General features: G+C 53.7%; 1 protein-coding gene across 1 annotated transcript in view; it reads right to left on the bottom strand.

Annotated features, from left to right (window-relative positions):
* MAMDC4 (MAM domain containing 4) overlaps positions 1-20,058 on the bottom strand; it is a 60,972-nt gene extending 40,914 nt beyond the window's left edge. The window contains exons 1-10 of the mRNA XM_030535979.1: positions 19,953-20,058; positions 17,334-17,447; positions 16,243-16,416; positions 13,841-13,966; positions 11,771-11,916; positions 11,039-11,108; positions 10,206-10,334; positions 8,886-9,032; positions 3,385-3,485; positions 2,412-2,573 (exon numbers count right to left, since the gene is read on the bottom strand). Of these exons, the coding sequence (XP_030391839.1) occupies positions 2,412-2,573; positions 3,385-3,485; positions 8,886-9,032; positions 10,206-10,334; positions 11,039-11,108; positions 11,771-11,916; positions 13,841-13,966; positions 16,243-16,416; positions 17,334-17,447; positions 19,953-20,058 (1,275 nt within the window). The remainder of the gene's footprint in view (positions 1-2,411; positions 2,574-3,384; positions 3,486-8,885; positions 9,033-10,205; positions 10,335-11,038; positions 11,109-11,770; positions 11,917-13,840; positions 13,967-16,242; positions 16,417-17,333; positions 17,448-19,952) is intronic.
* Between the last annotated feature and the right edge of the window lie 1,209 nt (positions 20,059-21,267).

Genomic DNA, 21,267 nt, shown 5'->3' with positions numbered 1-21,267 from the left:
AGGAGGGGGTCAGTGTTTAGGCTGTATGATGGTGTGTCAGTGTGTAGGGTAGGGAAGGGGTCAGTATTTAGACTGTGTGATAGTGGGTCAATGTGTAGGGTAGGGAGGGTGACAGTGTTTAGGCTGTGTGATAGCGGGTCAGTGTGTAGGGGGTCATTGCTTTGGCTGTGCGATGGTGGGTGAGTGTGTAGGGTAGGGAAGATGGTAAATGTTTAGGCTGTATGATGGTGGGTCAGTGTGCAGGGTACAGAGGGGGGTCAGCGTTTAGGCTGTGTGATGAGGGTGGGTGAGTGTGTAGGGTAGGGAGGGGGTCAGTGTTTGTGCTGTGTGATAGTGGGTCAGTGTGTAGGGTATGGAGGAGGTCAGTGTTTAGGCTGTGTGATGAGGGTGGGTCAGTGTGTAGGGCAGGGAGGAGGTCAGTCTTAAGGCTGTGTGATGGTGGTTCAGTGTGTAGGGTAAGGAGGAGGTCAGTGTTTAGGCTGTGCGATGGTGGTGGGTGAGTGTGTAGGGTATGGAGGGGGTCAGTGTTTAGGTTTTGCGATGGTGGGTCAATGTGTAGGGTAGGGAAGGGGTCTGTGTTTAGGCTGTGCGATGAGGGTGGGTCAGTGTGTAGGGTACGGAGGGGTCAGTGTTTAGGCTGTGCGATGGTGGGTCAGTGTGTAGGGTATGGAGAGAGTCAGTGTTTAGGCTGTGCCATAATGGGTCAGTGTGTAGAGTAGGGAGGAGGTCAGTGTTTAGACTGTGTGATGGTGGGTCAGTGTGGTGGGTTGGGAGGGTGTCAGTGTTTAGAATGTGTGATGGGAGTGGGTGAGTGTGTAGGGTTGGAGGGGGTCAGCGTTTTGGCTGTATGATGGTGGGTCAGTGTGTAGGGTTGGAGGGGGTCAGCGTTTTGGCTATGCAATGAGGATGGGTCAGTGTGTAGGGTATGGAGGAGGCCAGCATTTAGGCTGTGTGATAGTGGGTCAGTGTGTTGGGTTTGGAGAGGGTCAGTGTTTAGACTGTTTGATCGTGGTTGGTGAGTGTGTAGGGTAGGGAAGGGGTCAGTGTTTAGGCTGTGCAATGGTGGGTTAGTGTGTAGGGTCTAGAAAGGGTCAGTGTGTCAACTGATGGTGGTGAGTGAGTGTGTAGGGTATGGAGGAGGTCAGCGTTTAGGCTGTGCGATGGTGGGTCAGTGTGTAGGGTAGGGAAGTGGTCAGTGTTTAGACTGTGTGATCGTGGTGGGTGAGTGTGCAGGGTATTGAGGGGGTCAGTGTTTAGGCTGTGCGATGGCAGGTCAGTGTGTAGGGTATGGAGGGGGTCAGTGTTTAGGCTGTGCGATGGTTCTGGGTGAGTGTGTAGGGTAGGGAGGGGGTCAGTGTTTAGGCTGTGTGATCGTGGTGGGTGAGTGTGCAGGGTATTGAGGGGGGTCAGTGTTTAGGCTGTGCGATGGCAGGTCAGTGTGTAGGGTATGGAGGGGGTCAGTGTTTAGGCTGTGCGATGGTTCTGGGTGAGTGTGTAGGGTAGGGAGGGGGTCAGTGTTTAGGCTGTGTGATGGTGAGTCAGTGTTTAGAATATGGAGGGGGTCAGTGTTTGGGCTCTGTGATGGTGGTGGGTCAGTGTGTAAGGTATGGAGGGGGTCAGTGTTTAGGCTGTGCGATAGTGGGAGAGGGTGTAGGGTAGGGAGGGGGTCAGTGTTTAGGCTATGCGATAATGGGAGAGTGTGTAGGGTAGGGAGGGGGTCAGTGTTTAGGCTGTGTGATGGTGGGTCAGTGTGTGGGGTATGGAGGGGGTCAGTGTATAGTAGGGTAGAGGGTGTGTGAGGTAGGTCAATATACAGGATGTAATTTATTTCCCTAGGAAAACTCAGCCGCAGCACCAATTCTTAGTGCTGGTCCAGCCCTTTAATCTGCCGTCCCAGCTGGATTGTGCAAGGCACAGCAGGGGACCCTTTGTCCTGTCCATGGCTGTGTAGCGTGGGGGGTGGGAGCTCTCCCCATGTCCTGTTCCCCCTGCACTGGGGCAGGGCTGGCCAAGACCTGGCTCACTGGGGCCCGGGCACAGAGTGATTTCAGCAACTGATGGGGAATGAGGTCGTGGGGATGCAGGGTCAGATTGGGAACGGGGCTGAATTGGCATCCTTGGAGCCTGAAAGCCCCTTTGACCCCCAAGAAAGCATCTCCTGGGTAGGGACATGCCCCTTGCTGCCCCAACCCTTCCTGGGATGGAGCCCTCTAGCGGCTCCGAGGGGATGCAGCCACTCATGCCCATTCTGCCCTTTGCCTCTTCTCAGGGGGTGGCTTTGTGTCATGGTCACGACTCTACTGGGTCCTGGCTTAAAACCCACATTGCCTTGCTGCTCCATGGCAAGAGCTGGGCCTGCCACCCTGTGCTGGCCCAGCCGCCGGGGGGCACATGAAGGGTTTGCTGCCCACCTGGAAGCTCTCGGTCACACTGAAGTCCACCTTCTCCCTGAACCAGTAATCCCCGAGGTCCCCGGCCCTGGAGCGCACGAGCTGCATGACGCCGGAGCTGGGTTTGTAGTAGATGTTGAGGCTGCTGGTGGCCGAGTCGTAGAGGTGGGAGTAGAACACGAGCTGGACCCGGAACGAGCATACAGACAATAAGCGCCTCACTCTGCCAACCCGCTACTCAGGGCCAGGCTCAATCCCTGTGTGCCCAGGAGCAGCCAGCCAGGAAGGAGGCCCCGGGTTCCAGCACGGCCTTGGCACTGTCATCCAGCCCAAGCAGAGGCAACATGAGGAGGGCAGGGCAGCTGCAAAAGAGCCCCGAGTGCTGGCTGGAGTGTGCCCCGCGGCTCTGCCTGGCTCTGCCTGGCTCCGGGCCATGCTCTCCTCACCCAAAGATCCCGGGAGATGCTGTTCAGCCTACAGCACGACCCTCACCAGCCAATCAGCACCCAAACTTTCTGAACGTGCCTAGTGCTGGAGAATCCTGACTGGCTGGCGAGGAGGTCAGTGTCCCTCCCACCCAGTGGGGTGGTGCCCAGGGCTCTCTTTGACTCAATAAAATCCAGAACTTGGGAATTTCAAGCCTAATGATCTGCTGAGGCACCCATAAAATCCCCACCTCGTGCGGCTCATCCATAGCCCTTCCCTCTACTGCTGAGCTGGGACCTGCAGGAGCTGAGCACCAGCTGTCCGGCAAACACCCAAGCTGCCTTGGGCAACACAGAGCCCAGTGGCACCTGCAGAGTTCAGTGGTTTCCAGCAAGCCTTGAAGGGCTGGTTTCTCCCCAGCAGCAGCCCCCCGAGGGTGGGTGAAGAGGGGCCCTGCCTGCAGTCCCTAGACACTGCGTAGGAGCCACCTCCAAGATGTCAGCTGTCCTTCCCTGTCCAGGCAAAGCCAAGAGGAGGCTGGCAGCCATGTAGCCCAGGGGCAACTTACAGAGCAGCAGCTGGTTGTGGTTGCTTGGAAAGTTGGACTAACGAGTCTGGCTGCATCGCTGCGCCGGTCCTGTGGGCCGGTACTGACGTAGAGGAAAAAGCCTATGGGAGATCAGCAGCACACGTTGGGTTGCCAACTGTGTAACCACCCCCGCCCTGCCCCCTACCCCCTGCACTGCCCCTTCTTCAATGCCCCACCCTGCTCATTCCATCCCCGCTCCCTCCCTTGCTCGCTGTCCCCCACCCTCACTCACGCTCAGTGGGCTGGGGCAGAGGGTTGGGCTGTGGGCTCTGGGTTGGGGCCGAGGAGTTCAGAGTGTGGGAGGGGGCTCCTGGCTGTGCCTGGGCAGGAGTTTGGGGTGCAGGAGGGGGCTCTGGGATGGGGCAGGGGGTTGGGGTGTGGGAGTGAGTGTGGGGTGCAGGCTCTGGTAGAGAGTTTGGGTGCAGAAGGGGGCTCCAGGCTGGGGCAGGGGTATGGGAGGGGGTGAGGGGTGGCACTCACCTTAGGCAGCTCCCAGTCAGCGGCACAGTGGGACTAAGGCAGGCTCCTGGAAGTGGCCAGCACGTCCCTGTGGACCCTGGTGGGGGGAGGGCAGGGATCTCTGTGCACTGCCCGCACCCTGAGCGCCGATTCCGCAGCTCCCATTGGATGGGAACTGCCTTAGCCCTACTGCACTGCCGACGAGGTAAGCAGGGCCCAGGGGCTCCACACACTGCCCCCTCCATGCACTGCTGCCCGAAGTGGCCAACACATCCCTGTGCCCCCTATGTCCCCCACAGTTCCCATTGGCCGCTGTTTCTGGCCAATGGGAGCTGCAAAGTTGGTGCAAGGGGCGGGGGCAGCACACAGAGACCCCCTCGCCCACCCTCCAGAGGCCACAGGGACATGCTGGCTGCTTCTGGGAGCAGCGGGGGGGCTGGGCAGGCAGGAACAGTTGGCAACCCTAAGTACACATTAATACAGCCCCCCCCCCCCCAGCTGGCTTTATACCCAGGCCTCATGTGTTACTGGGATGCACCGTGCTCTACCTGCTTGGCGGTGGGGAGGCAGTGTGGCCTACTGGCCAAAGCACTGGAATGGGATGTGGGCTCTAGGGGGACCATGGGAAAGTCACTTCCCTGCTCTGTGGATCAGCTTCCCCAGCTGTAGAATGGGGATAATGACAGCGCCCCCCTGGAGCTGAGATCGCCTGATGCCTAGTGCTCCATACGAGCTAGTTAGACCCGTCCAGTAACTCTTCCCCCCAGAAAGAGTCCCCAGCAAGAAGGATGAAGAGAGGCAAATACCATGGAGAAAAATGCCACCTGGAGTGAGGCTCCCAGCTTCTCCAGTGCCCCCACCTTGAACAGCAGACTAGGGCCCCCTCCATGTACTTGCACATTTGGTTTCTAATTTTGTGACCTTCCCTGCACAAGCCGGTTCCCATGGTGAACTGCTGGTTGGGGTTTCACTAGCAAGCGCCCCAGTGGGCATGGAAGACGCTCCCCAGCAATACGCAAAGGGGCATGACTGCAGGAAGGAAGACAAAGATCTGGTAAGATTTTGCTTGCATAAAGGCCTGAGAGCTGCTTTAACCTGGGGACCTCTGCTGCCATCATCTACCCCTGGAACAAAGACCCTGTTTGAAACAGACCGGGGGAAAAGGGAGGAGGTGTTGCCTTGTATATTAAAAATGTACACACTTGGACTGAGGTGGAGATGGACATAGGAGCCGGAAGCATTGAGAGTCTCTGGGTTAGGATAAAAGGAGTAAAAAACAAGAGTGATGTCATGCTAGGAGTCTACTACAGGCCATCTAACCAGGTGGAAGAGGATTTTTTTAAACAACTAACAAAATCATCCAAAGCCCAAGATTTGGTGGTGATGGGGGACTTCAACTATCCAGATATATGTTGGGAAAATAACACCGCGGAGCACAGACTATCCAATAAGTTCTTGGACTGCATTGCAGACAACTTTTTATTTCAGAAGGTTGAAAAAGCTACTGGGGGGAAGCTGTTCTAGACTTGATTTTAACAAATAGGGAGGAACTCGTTGAGAATTTGCAAGTAGAAGGCAGCTTGGGTGAAAGTATCCTGAAATCGGAGTTCACAATTCTAAGGAAGGGTAGACGGGAGTACAGCAAAATAGAGACAATGGATTTCAGGAAGGCAGATTTTGGTATGCTCAGAGAGCTGATAGGTAAGGTCCCATGGGAATCAAGACTGAGGGGAAAAACAACTGAGGAGAGTTGGCAGTTTTTCAAAGGGACACTATTAAGGGCCCAAAAGCAAGCTATTCCGCTGGGTAGGAAAGAGAAAATATGGCAAAAGACCAGCTTGGCTTAACCAGGAGATCTTGCATGATCTAAAAAATAAAAAGGAGTCATATAAAAAACGGAAATTAGGACAGATTACAAAGGATGAATATAGGCAAACACAGAAATGCAGGGGCAAGATTAGAAAGGCAAAGGCACAAAATGAGCTCAAACTAGCTACAGGAATAAAGGGAAATAGGAAGACTTTTTATCAGTACATTAGAAGCAAGAGGAAGACCAAGGACAGGGTAGGCCCACTGCTCAGTGAGGAAGGAGAAACAGTAACAGGAAATTTGGAAATGGCAGAGATGCTTAATGACTTCTTTGTTTCGGTCTTCACCGAGAAGTCTGAATGAATGCCTAACACAGTGAATGCTAATGAGATGGGGGGTAAGTTTAGAAGATAAAATTAAAAAAGAACAAGTTAAAAATCACTTAGAAAAGTTAGATGCCTGCAAGTCACCAGGGCCTGATGGAATGCATCGTAGAATACTCAAGGAGCTAATAGAGGAAGTATCTGAGCCTCTAGATATTATCTTTGGAAAATCATAGGAGACGGGAGAGATTCCAGAAGACTGGAAAAGGGTAAATATAGTGCCCATCTATAAAAAGGGAAATAAAAACAATCCAGGAAACTACAGACCAGTTAGTGTAACTTCTGTGTTAGGGAAGATAATGGAGCAAGTAATTAAGGAAATCACCTGCAAACACTTGGAATGTGGTAAGGTGATAGGGAATAGCCAGCATGGATTTGTAAAGAACAAATCATGTCAAACCAATCTGATAGCTTTCTTTGATAGGATAACGAGTCTTGTGGATAAGGGAGAAGCAGTGGATGTGGTATACCTAGACTTTGGTAAGGCATTTGATACAGTCTCTCATGATATTCTTATCAATAAACTAGGCAAATACAACTTAGATAGAGCTACTATAAGGTGGGTGCATAACTGGCTGGATAACCGTACTCAAAGAATAGTTATTAATGGTTCCCAATCCTGCTGGAAAAGTATAACAAGTGGGGTTCTGCAAGGATCTGTTTTGGGGCCGGCTCTGTTCAATAGCTTCATCAACGACTTAGGTATTGGCATAGAAAGTACGCTTATTAAGTTTGCAGATGATACCAAACTGGGAGGGATTGCAACTGCTTTGGAGGACAGGGTCATAATTCAAAATGATCTGGACAAATTGAAGAGATGGTCTGAGGTAAACAGGATGAAGTTTAACAAAGACAAATACAAAGTGCTCCACTTAGGAAGGAACACTCAATTTCACACACACAGAATGGGAAGAGACTGTCTAGGAAGGAGTACGGCAGAAAGGGATCTAGGGGTTATAGTGGACCACAAGCTAAATATGAGTCAACAGTGTGATGCTGTTGCAAAAAAAGCAAACGTGATTCTGGGATGCATTAACCGGTGTGTTGTCAGCAAGACACGAGAAGTCATTCTTCCGCTCTACTCTGCGCTGGTTAGGCCTCAACTGGAGTATTGTGTCCAGTTCTGGGCACTGCATTTCAAGAAAGAGGTGGAGAAATTGGAGAGGGTCCAGAGAAGAGCGACAAGAATGATTAAAGGTCTAGAGAACATGACCTATGAAGGAAGGCTGAAAGAATTGGGTTTTAGTTTGGAAAAGAGAAGACTGAGAGGGGACATGATAGCAGTTTTCAGGTATCTAAAAGGGTGTCATAAGGAGGAGGGAGGAAACTTGTTCACCTTAGTCTCTAATAGAACAAGAAGCAATGGGCTTAAACTGCAGCAAGGGAGATTTAGGTTGGACATTAGGAAAAAGTTCCTAACTGTCAGGGTGGTTAAACACTGAAATAAATTGCCCAGGGAGGTTGTGGAATCTCCATCTCTGGAGATATTTAAGAGTAGGTTAGATAAATGTCTAGCCAGGACGGTCTAGACAGTATTTAGTCCTGTCATGAGGGCAGGGGACTGGACTCAATGACCTCTCGAGGTCCCTTCCAGTCCTAGAATCTATGAATCTATGAGCACATCAGAATGTACCTGTGACAACTGAGAAATCCAACAGTCAAAGCAACTAGCGAGCTAAGGAGCAGGGAGCAGAGTGGCTAGGGCCGTGACTTAGGACTTCTCTCCTCACACCCCTGTTCTGCTCTGGCCAGGGCAGAGACATCTCTTGCTGTGCATGGACTGAGCACAACATCAGAATGTACTGATGCAGGAGAGCAACTTGGAGCCGGAACTCCTCCCTGTCAGCAGGGGACTGCACTAATGCCCCTGTGCGGGTGTTTGGGGAGGGACTGTCAGATTCAAAGGTCACTCGGATGTGCTGTGTCAGAGGGAACAGCTCATCCTCTATGGGAGCAGTAAGGTCAGGTTGCTTTTATCTCCTCCCCAGGGGCTCAGAGGTCCCAGCCTGTCCCAGGTGTTTTGGCAGGGGGTTAATGTTTAACATTTGTTATGCTCTATTTTCTTGGCAGTGCCTTCCAGTAATCACAGAGCTTGCTTTCCAGGAGGACATTGTGGCTGTCCCCTTATCCAGAGGCCAAGGACTCTGCAGGCGGGGGGCCCACAGGCAGATCAGAACCAACAGCAGAGGGGTCTAAGACATGGCTTTGGAGCCTGCCCCATCCAGCCACCCCAGAAGGCCAGCGGTGCATTGTGGGAACACCGATAATCAAGGTAGTGAAGCAGCCTGAGTGGAACCTGCCCCTAGCATGGGTGTGATTATTCCATAAGCCCTAAGAACCAGCCTGGGCCCTGTTCAGTGACCTAATAACTGAGCAAGTGAAGCATCAGCTTGTCTTGACGCTGAGCTGTAGTAGTGAACAGGCTTGTGCCATGCCGGGGCTCAGGGCAGGAAATATTCCAGGGAAATCCAAACCCTCCCTCTGCATGGAGTCCTCTTAGCAGTAAGAGCAGAGTTGAGCCAATCCTAAAGTCACCGTGACCTGATTACCAGGAGGGGACAGGAATGGATGGGATCTGCAAGCTGCTTCTCCCTGGCCTCTCCACAGACTGTTACCTGGCCCCACACATCACTCCAGGCGGCAGCATTCTGGGGGGCAGGGAACAGAGTAAGACTCTGGCATCTGCTCAGCCCTAGACACACACAGCAGAACTACTCGGCCCCTTAGCGGCCCAGGCCCCTGGTGCATCCCTGACTCCACTTCCCTCCCCTGACAGGATGGGTGCAGCACGGGGGGGACCCAGCAACCCTCAGTGGGTTGCAGAGGTACCTGTCCTGCTGTTGCTGCTGTGGTCCCGTGTGGGGCTGCGGGCCCCAGGCACGAGGTGGAGGCTTGTGTTCCTGATCCAGGTCGGGTAATTGGGCACAGTGTTCCAGCCACACCAGCCCATCTCAAAGGAACAGATGGTGAACGATCCTAGGAGAAAGATCCAGGCCAGAGATCCCAGTGAGCTCATAGACTTATAGACTCATAGACTTTAAGGTCAGAAGGGACCATTATGATCATCTAGTCTGACCTCCTGCACAAAGCAGGCCACAGAATCCTACCCATCCGCTTCTATAACAAACCCTCAACCTGGCCGGGGGTGCCTGGGTATGTGGGCACACGTTCCACCGCCCTCTCTAGGAGGAGCCAGAACTGCGTGGCTGGGTGTCCTAGGCCCTTTAGCCCAGGGGTAGGGCTCTGGGCTTGGGGGGACGTTCCCAGCAAATACAGCCTTGGAAGGTGGGGCTAGGCTGTTCGACACCTCCCCATCCAGCCAGAACCAGGCAAAGCCAAAGTTCCCAGGTGCTGGGCCAGGCCCAGCTCGCGCAGCAGGGTGGCACATGGCAAGATTTGGCCAAACTCTGAGCTCTTGGGAGTCATTCAGGCACAGAGCCCCCTAGCAATCTGAGCCTGCTCCTCCAGGGGGGACTGGGAAAGACCCACTGGGTCCCATCCACCTCTGACTCCAACACTCACACACTCTGTGCTTCCTGTCTGGATTTAACAGCATCACTGCTCTCCAGCCCCTGGCAGCCGGTGCTCAGCACTCTCTGGCCTGGGAATGCTGCCCACTTTCAGGCCCCTGGAAGCCAGTGCTCCCCAGCCACCGACACTGCCTGCTCTCCAGACCTTGGCAGCTGGTGCTTTCCAGCCTAGGAACCCTGCCCGCTCTCCAGCCCCTGGAAGCTAGTGCTCAACACTCTTGGGCCCCTGGTGGCTGGTGCTCTCCAGCCTGGGAACCCTGCCTGCTCTCCAGACCTTGGCGGCTGGTGCTTTCCAGCCTAGGAACCCTGCCCGCTCTCCAGCCCCTGGAAGCTAGTGCTCAACACTCTTGGGCCCCTGGTGGCTGGTGCTCTCCAGCCTGGGAACCCTGCCCGCTCTCCAGCCCCTGGCAGTTGGCGCTCTCCAGCTCAGGAATGCTGCCCGCTCTCCAGCCCCTGGCAGCCAGTGCTCTCCAGCCTGGGAACACTGCCCACTCTGCATCCCCTGGTGGCTGGTGCTCTCCAGCCTGGGAACGCTGCCCACTCTCCAGCCTAGGAACCCTGCCCACTCTCCAGCCCCTGGCGACCGGTGCTGAGCTCTCTCTGGCTGGGGAACACTCACCGCACTCTGTGGCGGATTCGTCTGACAGATCCCCGCAGTCGTCAGTGCCATCACAGAGCTGCTCCAGCTGCACACATGATCCACGGCTGCAGTTCCTCTCGTCCGGGCCACACACTAGGCTCAGGGGCGCTGAGTGCAGGCAGGAAAGGGTTAACTCACTCAGAGAGATAGGGGAAATCCAAGCTTTGCAGGTCTAGTGCCCACTTCCCAGAGATGGCCCGGGTATGGCAGCCCCCCAGTGCTTGGGGCCTCCCAGGGAGTTGAGGGGGCATGAGGCTGTGAGGGTTGGGGAGGGCTGAGCCCTTGCTGCGGGGCTGTGGCCGGGGCTGCTGGGCCCAGCCTGGCCTGAGCTCCCAGCACACTGAGAAGAGCGGCCGTGGGACTCTGAAGCCAGCACAGCGTAGGTGACTGGGGATCTGGCACAAGTGCATTACAGGTGTCGGTGCAGGCACAACGTGCAGCCCCAGGGACACGTACGCTCTGAACACAGGCCTGGGCCCTTTCCAGCCAGCAGAGGTGTCACTTCCTCTGATCCCCGCCCCCACAGCTCAGGGGTCCCAGGGAATCCACAACATCCACAGCCAGCCAGGGGGGTGAAAGCAGCTGCCACAGAGCAGCGAACGTGTCCACTTCCCCACGCAGCAGCAGCTCTTCAGAGGGGGCTCGTGCTCTAGTCCAGGGGCTCTGTCCTGCCCTGGGCATGCCGAGGGGAGGAAAGGGAGGTGAAAGGAACAAGGGAAGCGTCTGGGGGCTTTGCACTGGCTCCCTGCTGACTCTGCAGCCAAGCGCAGCACCCCGGGGAGAGGCAGGTGCGATGGGGGGTGCTGCCTTACGTGGCAAGCCACAGCTCCTGAACTCCACGTCATCCAGCTGCAAGGAGCTATGCCGCGAGGAGAGGGTTATCTGCCAAGAGAAGGGAAAGCCCCGGGTGGGCACAGCCTAGACACCAGCACAATTGACACGTGAGCATGACTGGCATGGACTGACCACCCGCAGCCACTGGGTTCCTTCTGCTCCCTCTTCCCCCCCCCCTCCTGTGGGAATGGGGAGGGGGAGAGATTCTGCCTGCCCTCCTCCTGCAGGTGGGGCAAGTAGCCTCCCCCAGCCAGAGCTGACGTGAGCCTCCTACAGGTGCTGCAGAGTTTGCGTTTGCTGGCCATGCCCCGTCCAGGGCCCCTCATCCACCGAGCACTAGCCCCTCTTAGAGGGGGTCTGTAGACCCAAGTCCGTCACATGTGGACAGTCTAGAGCCTGTCTGACCACTGGTCTGGTTCTATGCTAATACTGTGGGCCCTGATCTCCAGAGCCGGCTGGTTCCCATGTGACCTATCTCTGACCACCACACGCCACCACTGCAATGTCTCCCCAGCTCTTTCCCTGCCTTTGCAGCTCTGTGCTTCCCTGGCTGCCCCACAGGCCAGTGTCCCACGCTCCCCTCACTGGAGGGCCGTGTATCAGCACATCATGCCTAGCTGGCATGGGAGGCCTGAATGTGCTCAGACTCTGCCAGCTTGGCTCAGGCTGTTGCCAGGGGGCACGGAGCAGACTAATGGCTGGTTTCTCACCTGGAACTCCCCTGGCACCCGGCCTGTGTATGCAACCAGCTCCTGCCAGGCAGAGATGCTGCTCTTGAGACTCTGCCACAGTGTTCTGGTCTCATTGTCATACGTCAGCTCCACCCACAGAGCCGGCTGCACCGTCTCGTTAGGCCCTACAAGCAAGCCAGGATCCATGATCACATGGGGGGTGCCCCTCCAGCCTGGGGCACCCCCCAAGTGCCCCAGCATGACGTGCGTCTCTAGTCACCAATTTTCTCAAAACTGGGTGACTGGGCAACAAAATGGCAGGTGAAAGTCAGTGTTGATAAATGCAAAGTAATGCACATTGGAAAACACAATCCCAACGCTACATATAAAATGATGGGGTCTAAATTAGCTGTTATCATTCACGAATGAGATCTTGGAGTCATTGTGGATAGTTCTCTGAAAACATCCACTCAATGAGAACAGAATGTTGGGAATCATTAAGAAAGGGATAGATAATAAGACAGAAAATATCATATTGTCTCTATATAAATCCATGTTACGCCCACATCTTGAATACTGTGTGCAGATGTGGCCGCCCCATTTCAAAAAAGATCTATTGGGCTTGGAAAAGATTCAGAAAAGGGCAACAAAAATGATTAGGGGTATGGAATGGCTGCCATATGAGGAGAGATTAATAAGACTTGGATTTTTCAACTTGGAAAAGAGATGACTAAGGGGCGATATGATAGAGGTCTATAAAATCATGACTGGTTTGGAGAAAGTAAATAAGGAAGTGATATTTACTCCTTCTCATAACTCAAGAACTAGGGGCCACGAAATGAAATGAATAAGCAGCAGGTTTAAATCAAACAAAAGGAAGTATTTTTTCACACAACGCACAGTCAACCTGTGGAACTCTTTGCCAGAGGATGTTGTGAAGGCCAAGACTAAAACAGGGTTCAAAAAAGAATTAGATACATTCATGGAGGATAGGTCCATCGATGGCTATTAGTCAGATGGGCAGGGATGGTGTCCCTGGACTCTGTTTGCTAGAAGCTGGGAATGGGTGACGGGGGATAGATCACTTGATGATTCCCTGTTCTGTTCATTCTCTCTGGGGCACCTGGCACTGGCCACTGTCAGAAGACAGGATACTGGGCTAGATGGACCTTTGGTCTGACCCAGTATGGCCGTTCTTATGCTCTTATAGCACCAGCCAGTGTCATCCTCTCATCCTAGCTAGGGCACCGTGGTGCCCTCCACTCAAGCCTTCTGCACACCAGCACAGAATGCTGCTGCTCAGGGTGGCTTGTGCTCTACAGTTTCAGGGCAACTGGGAACTTGTGCTCTACAGTTTCAGGGCAACTGGGAACCAGAATTCCTGAGATCTGTAAGGTTCTGCTTTAATCCCACTAGAAGGACCCAGTGCCGGTGGCCTAGCAGCTGGAAAGGTCTCTTTGAGCCCAGTGGCTCTCTAGAGACCCAGACAGAGTATGACAGATTCTGACCCTGTCCCTGGCTCTGCCACGCACTCACTGGGTGAAGCTGGGCAAATCCCTTCCCCCCCAGTGCCTCAGTTTCCCCAGCCGTAACATGGGGATTATATTATTCCCCACATCACAGGAAGACTGTGAGGATTCAGAAATGTCTGTAAAATGCTTATGGACCCTCAGAAGGAAATGGGTGAGTGGAAGGCAAGTGGCTATTTAGTAGTAATACCAATGGTATCTGGCACTCAGTAGCTGCTAAAACATTGACAATTCAGTTCACATAAGGAATATAAGAACTGCCAGATCGGATCAGACAGGGCTCCATCAAGCCCAGATCCTGTCTGCAGAAGGGTTCCATACCAGCTGTCTTGGACAGGCATGCACCCCTCCCTATCCCAGACAATAGCACATCAGCGTGCTGGGAGCATCTTGTCAGTCGTCCTGGCCAGCTGCCCATCCCAGCCTCCACCCTCTGCAGCTGCCCTGCCCCCTCCAGTGCTCCTTTGAACCCTAGGCACAGATCTTGTCCCTGTGCTTGTAGCAGGGGTAGGAGAGGCTGGGTCCATCCTCCAGCAGCACAGCACTGGTGTTGCAGACAGTGCAGTGTGTGCACCTTTACCTGTTTCCCACAGGCGATACCATGCTCGGATCTCACAGGTGGCTGCTGCTTGTTGCATCACGGGGGACCTTAACCTAGCGATGGCAGCAAACGTGTTTCTGCGCATCTCTGCAGCCATGTACCAGCCTGGGGAGAGCATACATCAGGAGGATCATTCACATTGCCAGGGCCAGGCAGAGAAGGAGATGCATTCCCTTCCCTGATCCACTTCATGGGAAACAGACACATTGCGAATGCCACACCGCGTGTGTTCTCTCCAGGAGCCTCACCTACAGCAAGCGAAAATGGGGCTACAGTTCTTAACATAGACCAACGGAGGAATGCCCCCTCGGGAGGGATATTTCAAATACAGCAGCATCCTGTGAAAACAGTTCTCATTCCTGGGCAGCACTGCCACACTGAGAGGCAGCATTTACCGAGGTTTATTTGAATGCATGATTCCATATACACCTGAGAATTGAGTCACTATTACCTGTGCAAAGAGCCTTCTCCTCTGCAGCCCCTGGCATCTGGAGCAGCCTTTCCCCACCCTTTCCTCTCTGCATCTCCACTCACGCCAGCTCCTTGCACAGGCCTCCTCATCTCTGACTACCTCCATCATGCCTGTTCTTTTCTCAGGCCTGGTCTACAATTAAAATGTAGATCGACCTAGCTGTGCTGCTCAGGGGTGTGAATGGGGAGGGTCCCAGAGACAGGGCTCCAGCCCGAGCCTGGATGTCTGTTCTGCAATTTAATAGCCCCACAACCCCAAGTCAGAGGACATGGGCCAGCCCCAGCTGCGCAGCGCAGACAGACCCAAAGCCAGCATGTGTTTCAAAGAATAAAGGCAAAGCCCAGCTATAGAAATAGCAAATTCTGCCTATGTGCCATGGAGTCATGTGACTGGATGGGCCTTTCAGAACGTCAAGGGCCAGACTCCCCAGTGCCCTTCATCCTGGTAGCTGTTTACTCCGGGGCCGAGAAGGGTAAACCCCCCGTTTGGGTCAGCAGCACTAGTTCACACCAGCTCTGCACTGGCTAATAAAGAATTGGCTCCCAAATGCCCTTGCAAGGTCTGAGGCCTTTTTCTGCAGGAAGCCACAGCAGCCATGAGCGAAGAAGCAGAGAGTCACATCCCCACATTGCCTCTAAATTACATCAAAACAATGTAATATGGGGCTGTGAAGAATGTGCTTCTGTCCTATCCGTGCCACCACCACCAGATAAAGAAACAGAGCTCACCATGTTTAAAGAAAATGTTGACAGCATTCTGCCTGGCAAGAAGTCACTTCTCAACAGTTGTGTTGTGAAATCTCTACTTCTAGTGTTTTGTCTGTACGAAGCCCAGTTCTCTATTGTTTATCTGTAGGGTCTCTGTCTGGTTCTTTGATCGTTTCTGTCTGTGGCGTAACTCATTCTGCATGATTTAAACCAGCTCAGGTGCTGGACTCTGACTGGGTAAAGAATGGTTTCGTAATGGGCTAGGATAGGTGAAAAATACTGTCATGCAGCACGTCAGTTTGCAATGGCTGGTGACGGCAGAGCTAAGCAGACTCAAGTTTCACTATATAAACTGGGGTCCAAAAGGAAGTCCGTTAGTACCTAATTCCAGGACACAACCCGAGATCAGAACTGCCAGAGCTCAGCACCTGCCAATCAGACTGTGCAGAAGCTGGAACCCCAAATGACCTGATCCTGCCTGGCCACCAGGAAAAGTTTGTTTGCCTTATTGGGAGTGGGGAGCGGTGCCTGCTTAGCAAGTGTGTTCTGTTTTGGTAGCTGTTAATCAATAGACAATATTACTGTGTAAGGCTCCTTCACTGGTAAAAGACCCTGTAGACCCACAGAACATTATGTCCTGAGCCCTAGGAACTGGGTAAGGGTAGGCGCCTTTCACTCAGAGCATTAGGAACTGGGTACAGGTGGGGGTGCCTAAATTAATCAGTCCTGTGGCACCTTATAGACTAACAGACGTATTGGAGCAAGAGCTTTCATGGGTGAATCCCCACTTTGTCAGATGCATGTACATGCATCCAATATGTTTGTTAGTCTATAAGGTGCCACAAGACTCTTTGCTGCTTTTACCGATCCAGACTAACGTGGCTCTCCTCTGATAAATTAATCCAGTTACACCCTGAGCCCAGAGAATGGTAAAGGTGGATGCCCTAGAATGTATGTGCAGGTAACACCCTGGCTTTTGTGCATTTATAATCCCAGCCTTCAAGCAACAGGGCTAAGGAGTCCCAAAGAGCCGCCATGTGCCAATCACAGGCGGATCTGTTCTGAACACCACAGTGCACCCTACCCCTAGACGCTTGTCAGCTACAGCTGCTGCAGGGAGGGTGACTTTTTCAGCTCTGATACCCCAGTGCAGTGGTAACGAGAGTGGCCACTGGCTACCCGGCACAATGTGGTGCGGTTACCCAGATCGGTGCCCCGGGTGTGATCGGCGCTGGGTCCTGTCCCCCACATGGCGATGCTGGCTCGGTCTGTGACCCATCTGTAGGCAGAAGTGCTCACGTCCTTCCAGCCACAGTTGCCCTCTTCAAAATCGCAGGTGAAGGGAGTTCCCAGCATGACTGATTCTTTGTGGTAACCTGCTGGGAAGCAGAGGAGAGTGATTAGTGCTTGGGAGGGCTGGACAGGACTCGTGCATGTTTCTGCTGGTGAGAAATCAGCAGCATCGGACATTTGGGGATTCCTGTGGGAGTGGGTAGGGGAGTGGGGGAGGAGTGGAATTGGTGAGGCAAGAGGGTACTCAGGTGGGTGGGTAAGTGGCATGTGGATAACTTGTGTGCCAGGCAGAGCGAGCAGGAAAGCCAGAGCTGTGTAGCCCTGCAGTGCATTTGGATCATCCTTGTGTGACGTAGTGGGGCCCTGGTTCTAGGGTTGCCAACTCTGACTAAAGCTATTCCGGGAGATTTTTTCCCCCCAACATGATGTAATTTCATTTTCTTAAAATATCCTAGTAAAATCTCCTGGATTGCTTTCACTAGTCACCAGGAGATGGATGTCGATTCCAGGAGACTCCAGGCCAACCTTAGTGGTGGCTCCAGGCACCAGTGTTCCAAGAGTGTGCCTGGGGTGGCAAGCTGTGGGGGGGGGGCACCCTGCCTGTCCCTACGAGGGCGGCAGTCAGGCAGCCTTCAGCGGCGCGCCTGCGGGAGGTCTGCCAGTCCCGCGGATTCAGTGGGAATTCAGCAGCAGGTACGCTGAAGCCGCGGGACCGGGGACCTCCCACAGGCAAGCCACCAAAGCTGCAGGACCAGGGACCTCCCGCAGGCAAGCCACCGAAGGCTGCCTGACTGCCGTGCTTGGGGTGGCAAAAAAAGCTAGAGCCGCCCCTGCCAATCCTGGAGGGTTGGCAACCTCACCTGGTTCCCTCCTCTTCTCTTGGAGCAGATTCAGAGCCAGGACCCCTGGGGAACCCGAGGCTCTTGGGCTGCAGATTGCTAATCCCAGGAAAGAGCAGCCAAAAGCCAAAGAGCAAGAGTCAGAGGCAGCTGGGACTCACCGCACTGGTTCTCATCGGAGCAGTCCCTGCAGTCGCAAACAAAGTCACACACCTTCGAGGCGGGACTGCTGCATCTGTTGATGAAGATGGACTGGATGCCAGGGTGAGGCCAAGCTACCAGAGAGGGTAAAAGCCAGCATCAGGGGGCCAGCCCCAGGCAGATCTGAGGCCCGTCCCTGGCCACTGGCTCCCATCTCTTCAGGGATTGACCCCAGGCTGTGAATCTCGAGGCTTGGAGGCCTGACAGGTGGGGAGCAGCTGCTCTGAGTTCTCTGACCTTCTGCTCCTGCGATGTTCATAGGCCCCTTTGAACCCTCCAGCCTCAGCACCTGCAGCGCTAGGCTGGGGATCTGCGGGGGAGATTGCAGGGCTGCCCTTCCCAGCTGGGCTGGAGCTTGGCCTGGTTCTCATTCTCATCAGCCTGTGCTGCAGGAGGAAGATGGTGGCTTTTGGGGAGGCCATTTACCACAATTCATGGGCTGGAGAGTTAAACATGGATGGAGGCAAAATCCCAGTGAAAGTCACCATGTGGTGAAAAAGAGCTAAGACATATGCCCAGTCAGCATTTGGGACTAGGAGGTTGGGAACTCATTTGCCTCTTGGGATCTGGAGTTGAAGACCCACAGGCTACATTTGAGCTTTGGAGTCTCCTGCCTTACAGTGGTATGTCTCAAATACACCATAAAATACTTCTAATGCCAGGGGTGGGCGGGAGCCTGCTCGCATGGTAAGAGCTCAGGATGCTGGGGGTATATTGCCAGCTCTGGGAGAGAGCAGGTTCCAGCGGGAAATGGGGCTTGAGATCTATTCCCAGCTCTCTGTGACACCTTGGGAAGTCACTTCCCCCTCCATGCCTCAGTTTCCCCATTGTAAAATGAAGATAATGGTGCTGAGCCAGCCTTGTAAAGTGCCTTGAGATCTGAAGATTAATATGTAATGCCAGCAGACCGGGCACCAGCTCACGCCAAGGTTCCATGTCTCAGCCAGACCCGTGTGGGTTAATAGCGATAAAATTGGTATTAGAATGATAAGAAAGTTTTTAGTGTCTCGACTCTGGTGAATGCTTGTGAGTTGCTGCCGGCATTCATCTTACCTATAATATCTGTGCTGCAGATTGGAATGTAATATTGGAGCGTGCATATTGGGAGCCTCTGGGGCTGAATTGCCATACAGGAGAGGGAGCTGCCCTTCTACAGAAATTGTTATGCCCCCGCCCCTCCCCAAAGAGGAGACCCAGCAATGCCAGTTCTTACAACTGGAAACTCCCCACTGGACTGACAAACTGTCAACAAAAGGACTCCTGTTGCTCCGCTGCTCCCTTCCCATGATGATGAGTCACCTGAGCGGACGCTGCCCCTCTGCTGAGTCTGCAGCTCAGAGCACATGGCAGGAGGGGGATAAAAACCTCAAACCAAAGGAACTAAGGTCTCTAGGCTGCTTAGACTCAGGCACAGGGGGGCACAAGCTCTTTTTAGACATAACCAAGAGATCCTCAGCTGCTTAGCCTGGGTTAGCCCTAAAGGACATGCAGAGCTTGCTGATTACAGAGGCCTATATTATCTTTTGAAACCTAAGATTGTAATTCATTTGTGTCACTTGTGTGTCTATATTTGCTGGCTTGCAAATAACACTCTAATTTCCTTTTCCTGTTTAATAAGTCTTCATATCGTTTACTATTGGATTGGCTCCAAGCTTTGGCTTTGGGGTGAGACCTAAAGCACAACTGATTAGGGTAAGTGACTGGTCCAGTGGGATCAGAAATAACCTGAACATTGCTGTGATTCTTGGTATAAGGGGCCATCGATCACAGACCGTTGGTCACCTGTGTGGCAAGACAGACTGGAGAAAGCAAGGGGACTGTCTGTGACCAGGGGAGCCAGAACAGGGGGTGAGCCAGGGGGCCATGAGCCCATCACTTTTTACCATCTGTAAGGGTGAGCGATGGGAGACGGAGAGGAGAAAGCGAGAGATGGGGTCTTAAGGCAAAGAGGCAGCGCAGGGGCGGGGCCTTGGGGGAAGGGGCAGGGCCTCAGGGAGAAGAAGTGCCATGGGGGCGGGGGCCTCGGGGGTAGGGGCCAGGCATTGATGGAAGGGGCAGTGTGGGGGGAGGCCATGGTTTGGGTGCCTGAGGAGTTTTCACTTGGTGCATTTGGTTGGTGAAATCTAAGTATAGAACTCACAATGTTTGGGGTTGGTCCGCTGAGCCAGTCCTGAGGTTGGCACTCACACTCCTGCATAACCTTTGTGAGCATCACAAAATAGTGATGTTATTTAACTGAGTATTTGTCATGCTATCTGGAGTGGCTCATGGCCATGAGTGCCGACCGCAGGGCAGACTGTCAGAAAACGGCAGACACCCAAAGCTGGTGACGTGACCTATAATTAGACTTCCCCAAGCCCATAACAAATGTGAACTCCTGGATCACGCTACCTGTCTTACCATGGAGTCACAGACAGTTCCCTTGGACTCTCTAGTCTATAGGGTTGCCAAGCGTCTGGTTTACACTGTAAGACCCGGTCAAAGAGGGACCCTGGTGGCTCCAGTCAGCACCGCTAACTGGGCCACTAAAAGTCCAGGCAGTGGTGCAACGGGGCTAAGGCAGGCTAGTCTCTACTTACCCTGGCTCTGTGTGGCTTCCAAAAGCGTCCGGCATGTCCAGCACATAGGCGTAGGGGTCAGCAGGTGCTTGTGTCCCACCCCGAGCACCAACTCCACAGCTCCCATTGGCCAGGAACTGCGGCCAATGGGAGCTGTGGGGGTGGCGCCTGCGGGTGGGGGCAGCACATGGAGCCCCTGTGGCCACCCCTATGCTTAGGAGTCAGAGGGACATGTCACCGCTTCTGGGGGCCGCCTGAGGTAAGCACTGCCCGGCCGGAGCCTGCACCCCGCACCCCCTCTCACACTCCAACCCCAGGTTGGAATCCCCTCCCACACCTTCCCAGAGCCTGCACCCCCCACACACATTCTGAACCCCTCGACCCCAGCCCAGAGCCCCCTTCGGCACCCCAAACTCCTCATCCCCAGCTCCATCCCAGAGCCCATACCCTCAGTCAGAGCCCTCACCCCCTCCTGCACCCCACACCCTACCCCAGACCATATTCCCCTCTTGCACCCCAAACCTCTCATCCCCGGCCTCATCCCAGAGCCCACATCCACAGCCAGAGCCCTTGCCCCCTCCTGCACCCCAACCCCCTGCCCCAGCCCGGTGAAAATACTGAGTGACGGTGGGGGAGAGCAAGAGATGGAGGGATGGGGGATCAAGTGAGCAAAGAGTGGGGCCTCGTGGAAGAAGTGGGATAGGAGGCAGAGCAAGGGTGTTCGGTTTTCTGCAATCAGAAAATTGGTAACCCTACCAGTCTATCCTGTCACCCAGACAAACTGGCCTTTGTAATAAATGGTCACGCCAGAAATCACACTGCATCAGGTTGCTCCCAGTCGCAAGAGACCAGTCACTGACCCCAGTTCAACTGGTGCTCCAGATCTTACACCAAAGACAAGGCTGGCATCCAATTCTATAGTAAACTAACTATAGATTTATTAGCTAAGAAGAGGAATGAGAGTTACTGAGGTTAAAGCAGGTAAAATATATGAACATCTGAGTCACAGGTTTCAGAATGGTACATGTTAGTCTGTATCAGCAAAAACAACGAGGAGTCCTTGTGGCGCCTTAGAGACTAACAAATTTATTTGTGCATAAGCTTTCATGGGCTGAAACCCACTTCATCAGATGCAGGGAATGTATCACAGGGAGTCACAGTTTGTAACTCCAAATGGTGCCAGTGATGTAATAAACTGCCAGTTTCCCCAAAGTCTTTTCAGGGTACCCAGATTGTCTCTGGGGATCTCTGCTTTGCATCCAATACATTTCCCTATAAAAGTTCAAACAGTCCAGACATGAAGGATCTTTCCATGAATCCATTCTTACAGCTTTTT

This window comes from Gopherus evgoodei, chromosome 16 (assembly GCF_007399415.2).
Source record: "Gopherus evgoodei ecotype Sinaloan lineage chromosome 16, rGopEvg1_v1.p, whole genome shotgun sequence".
Lineage (NCBI taxonomy): Eukaryota > Metazoa > Chordata > Testudines > Testudinidae > Gopherus > Gopherus evgoodei.
The sequence above is the reverse complement of the archived record's forward strand: the minus strand, read 5'-3'. Positions and strand labels throughout refer to the sequence as shown.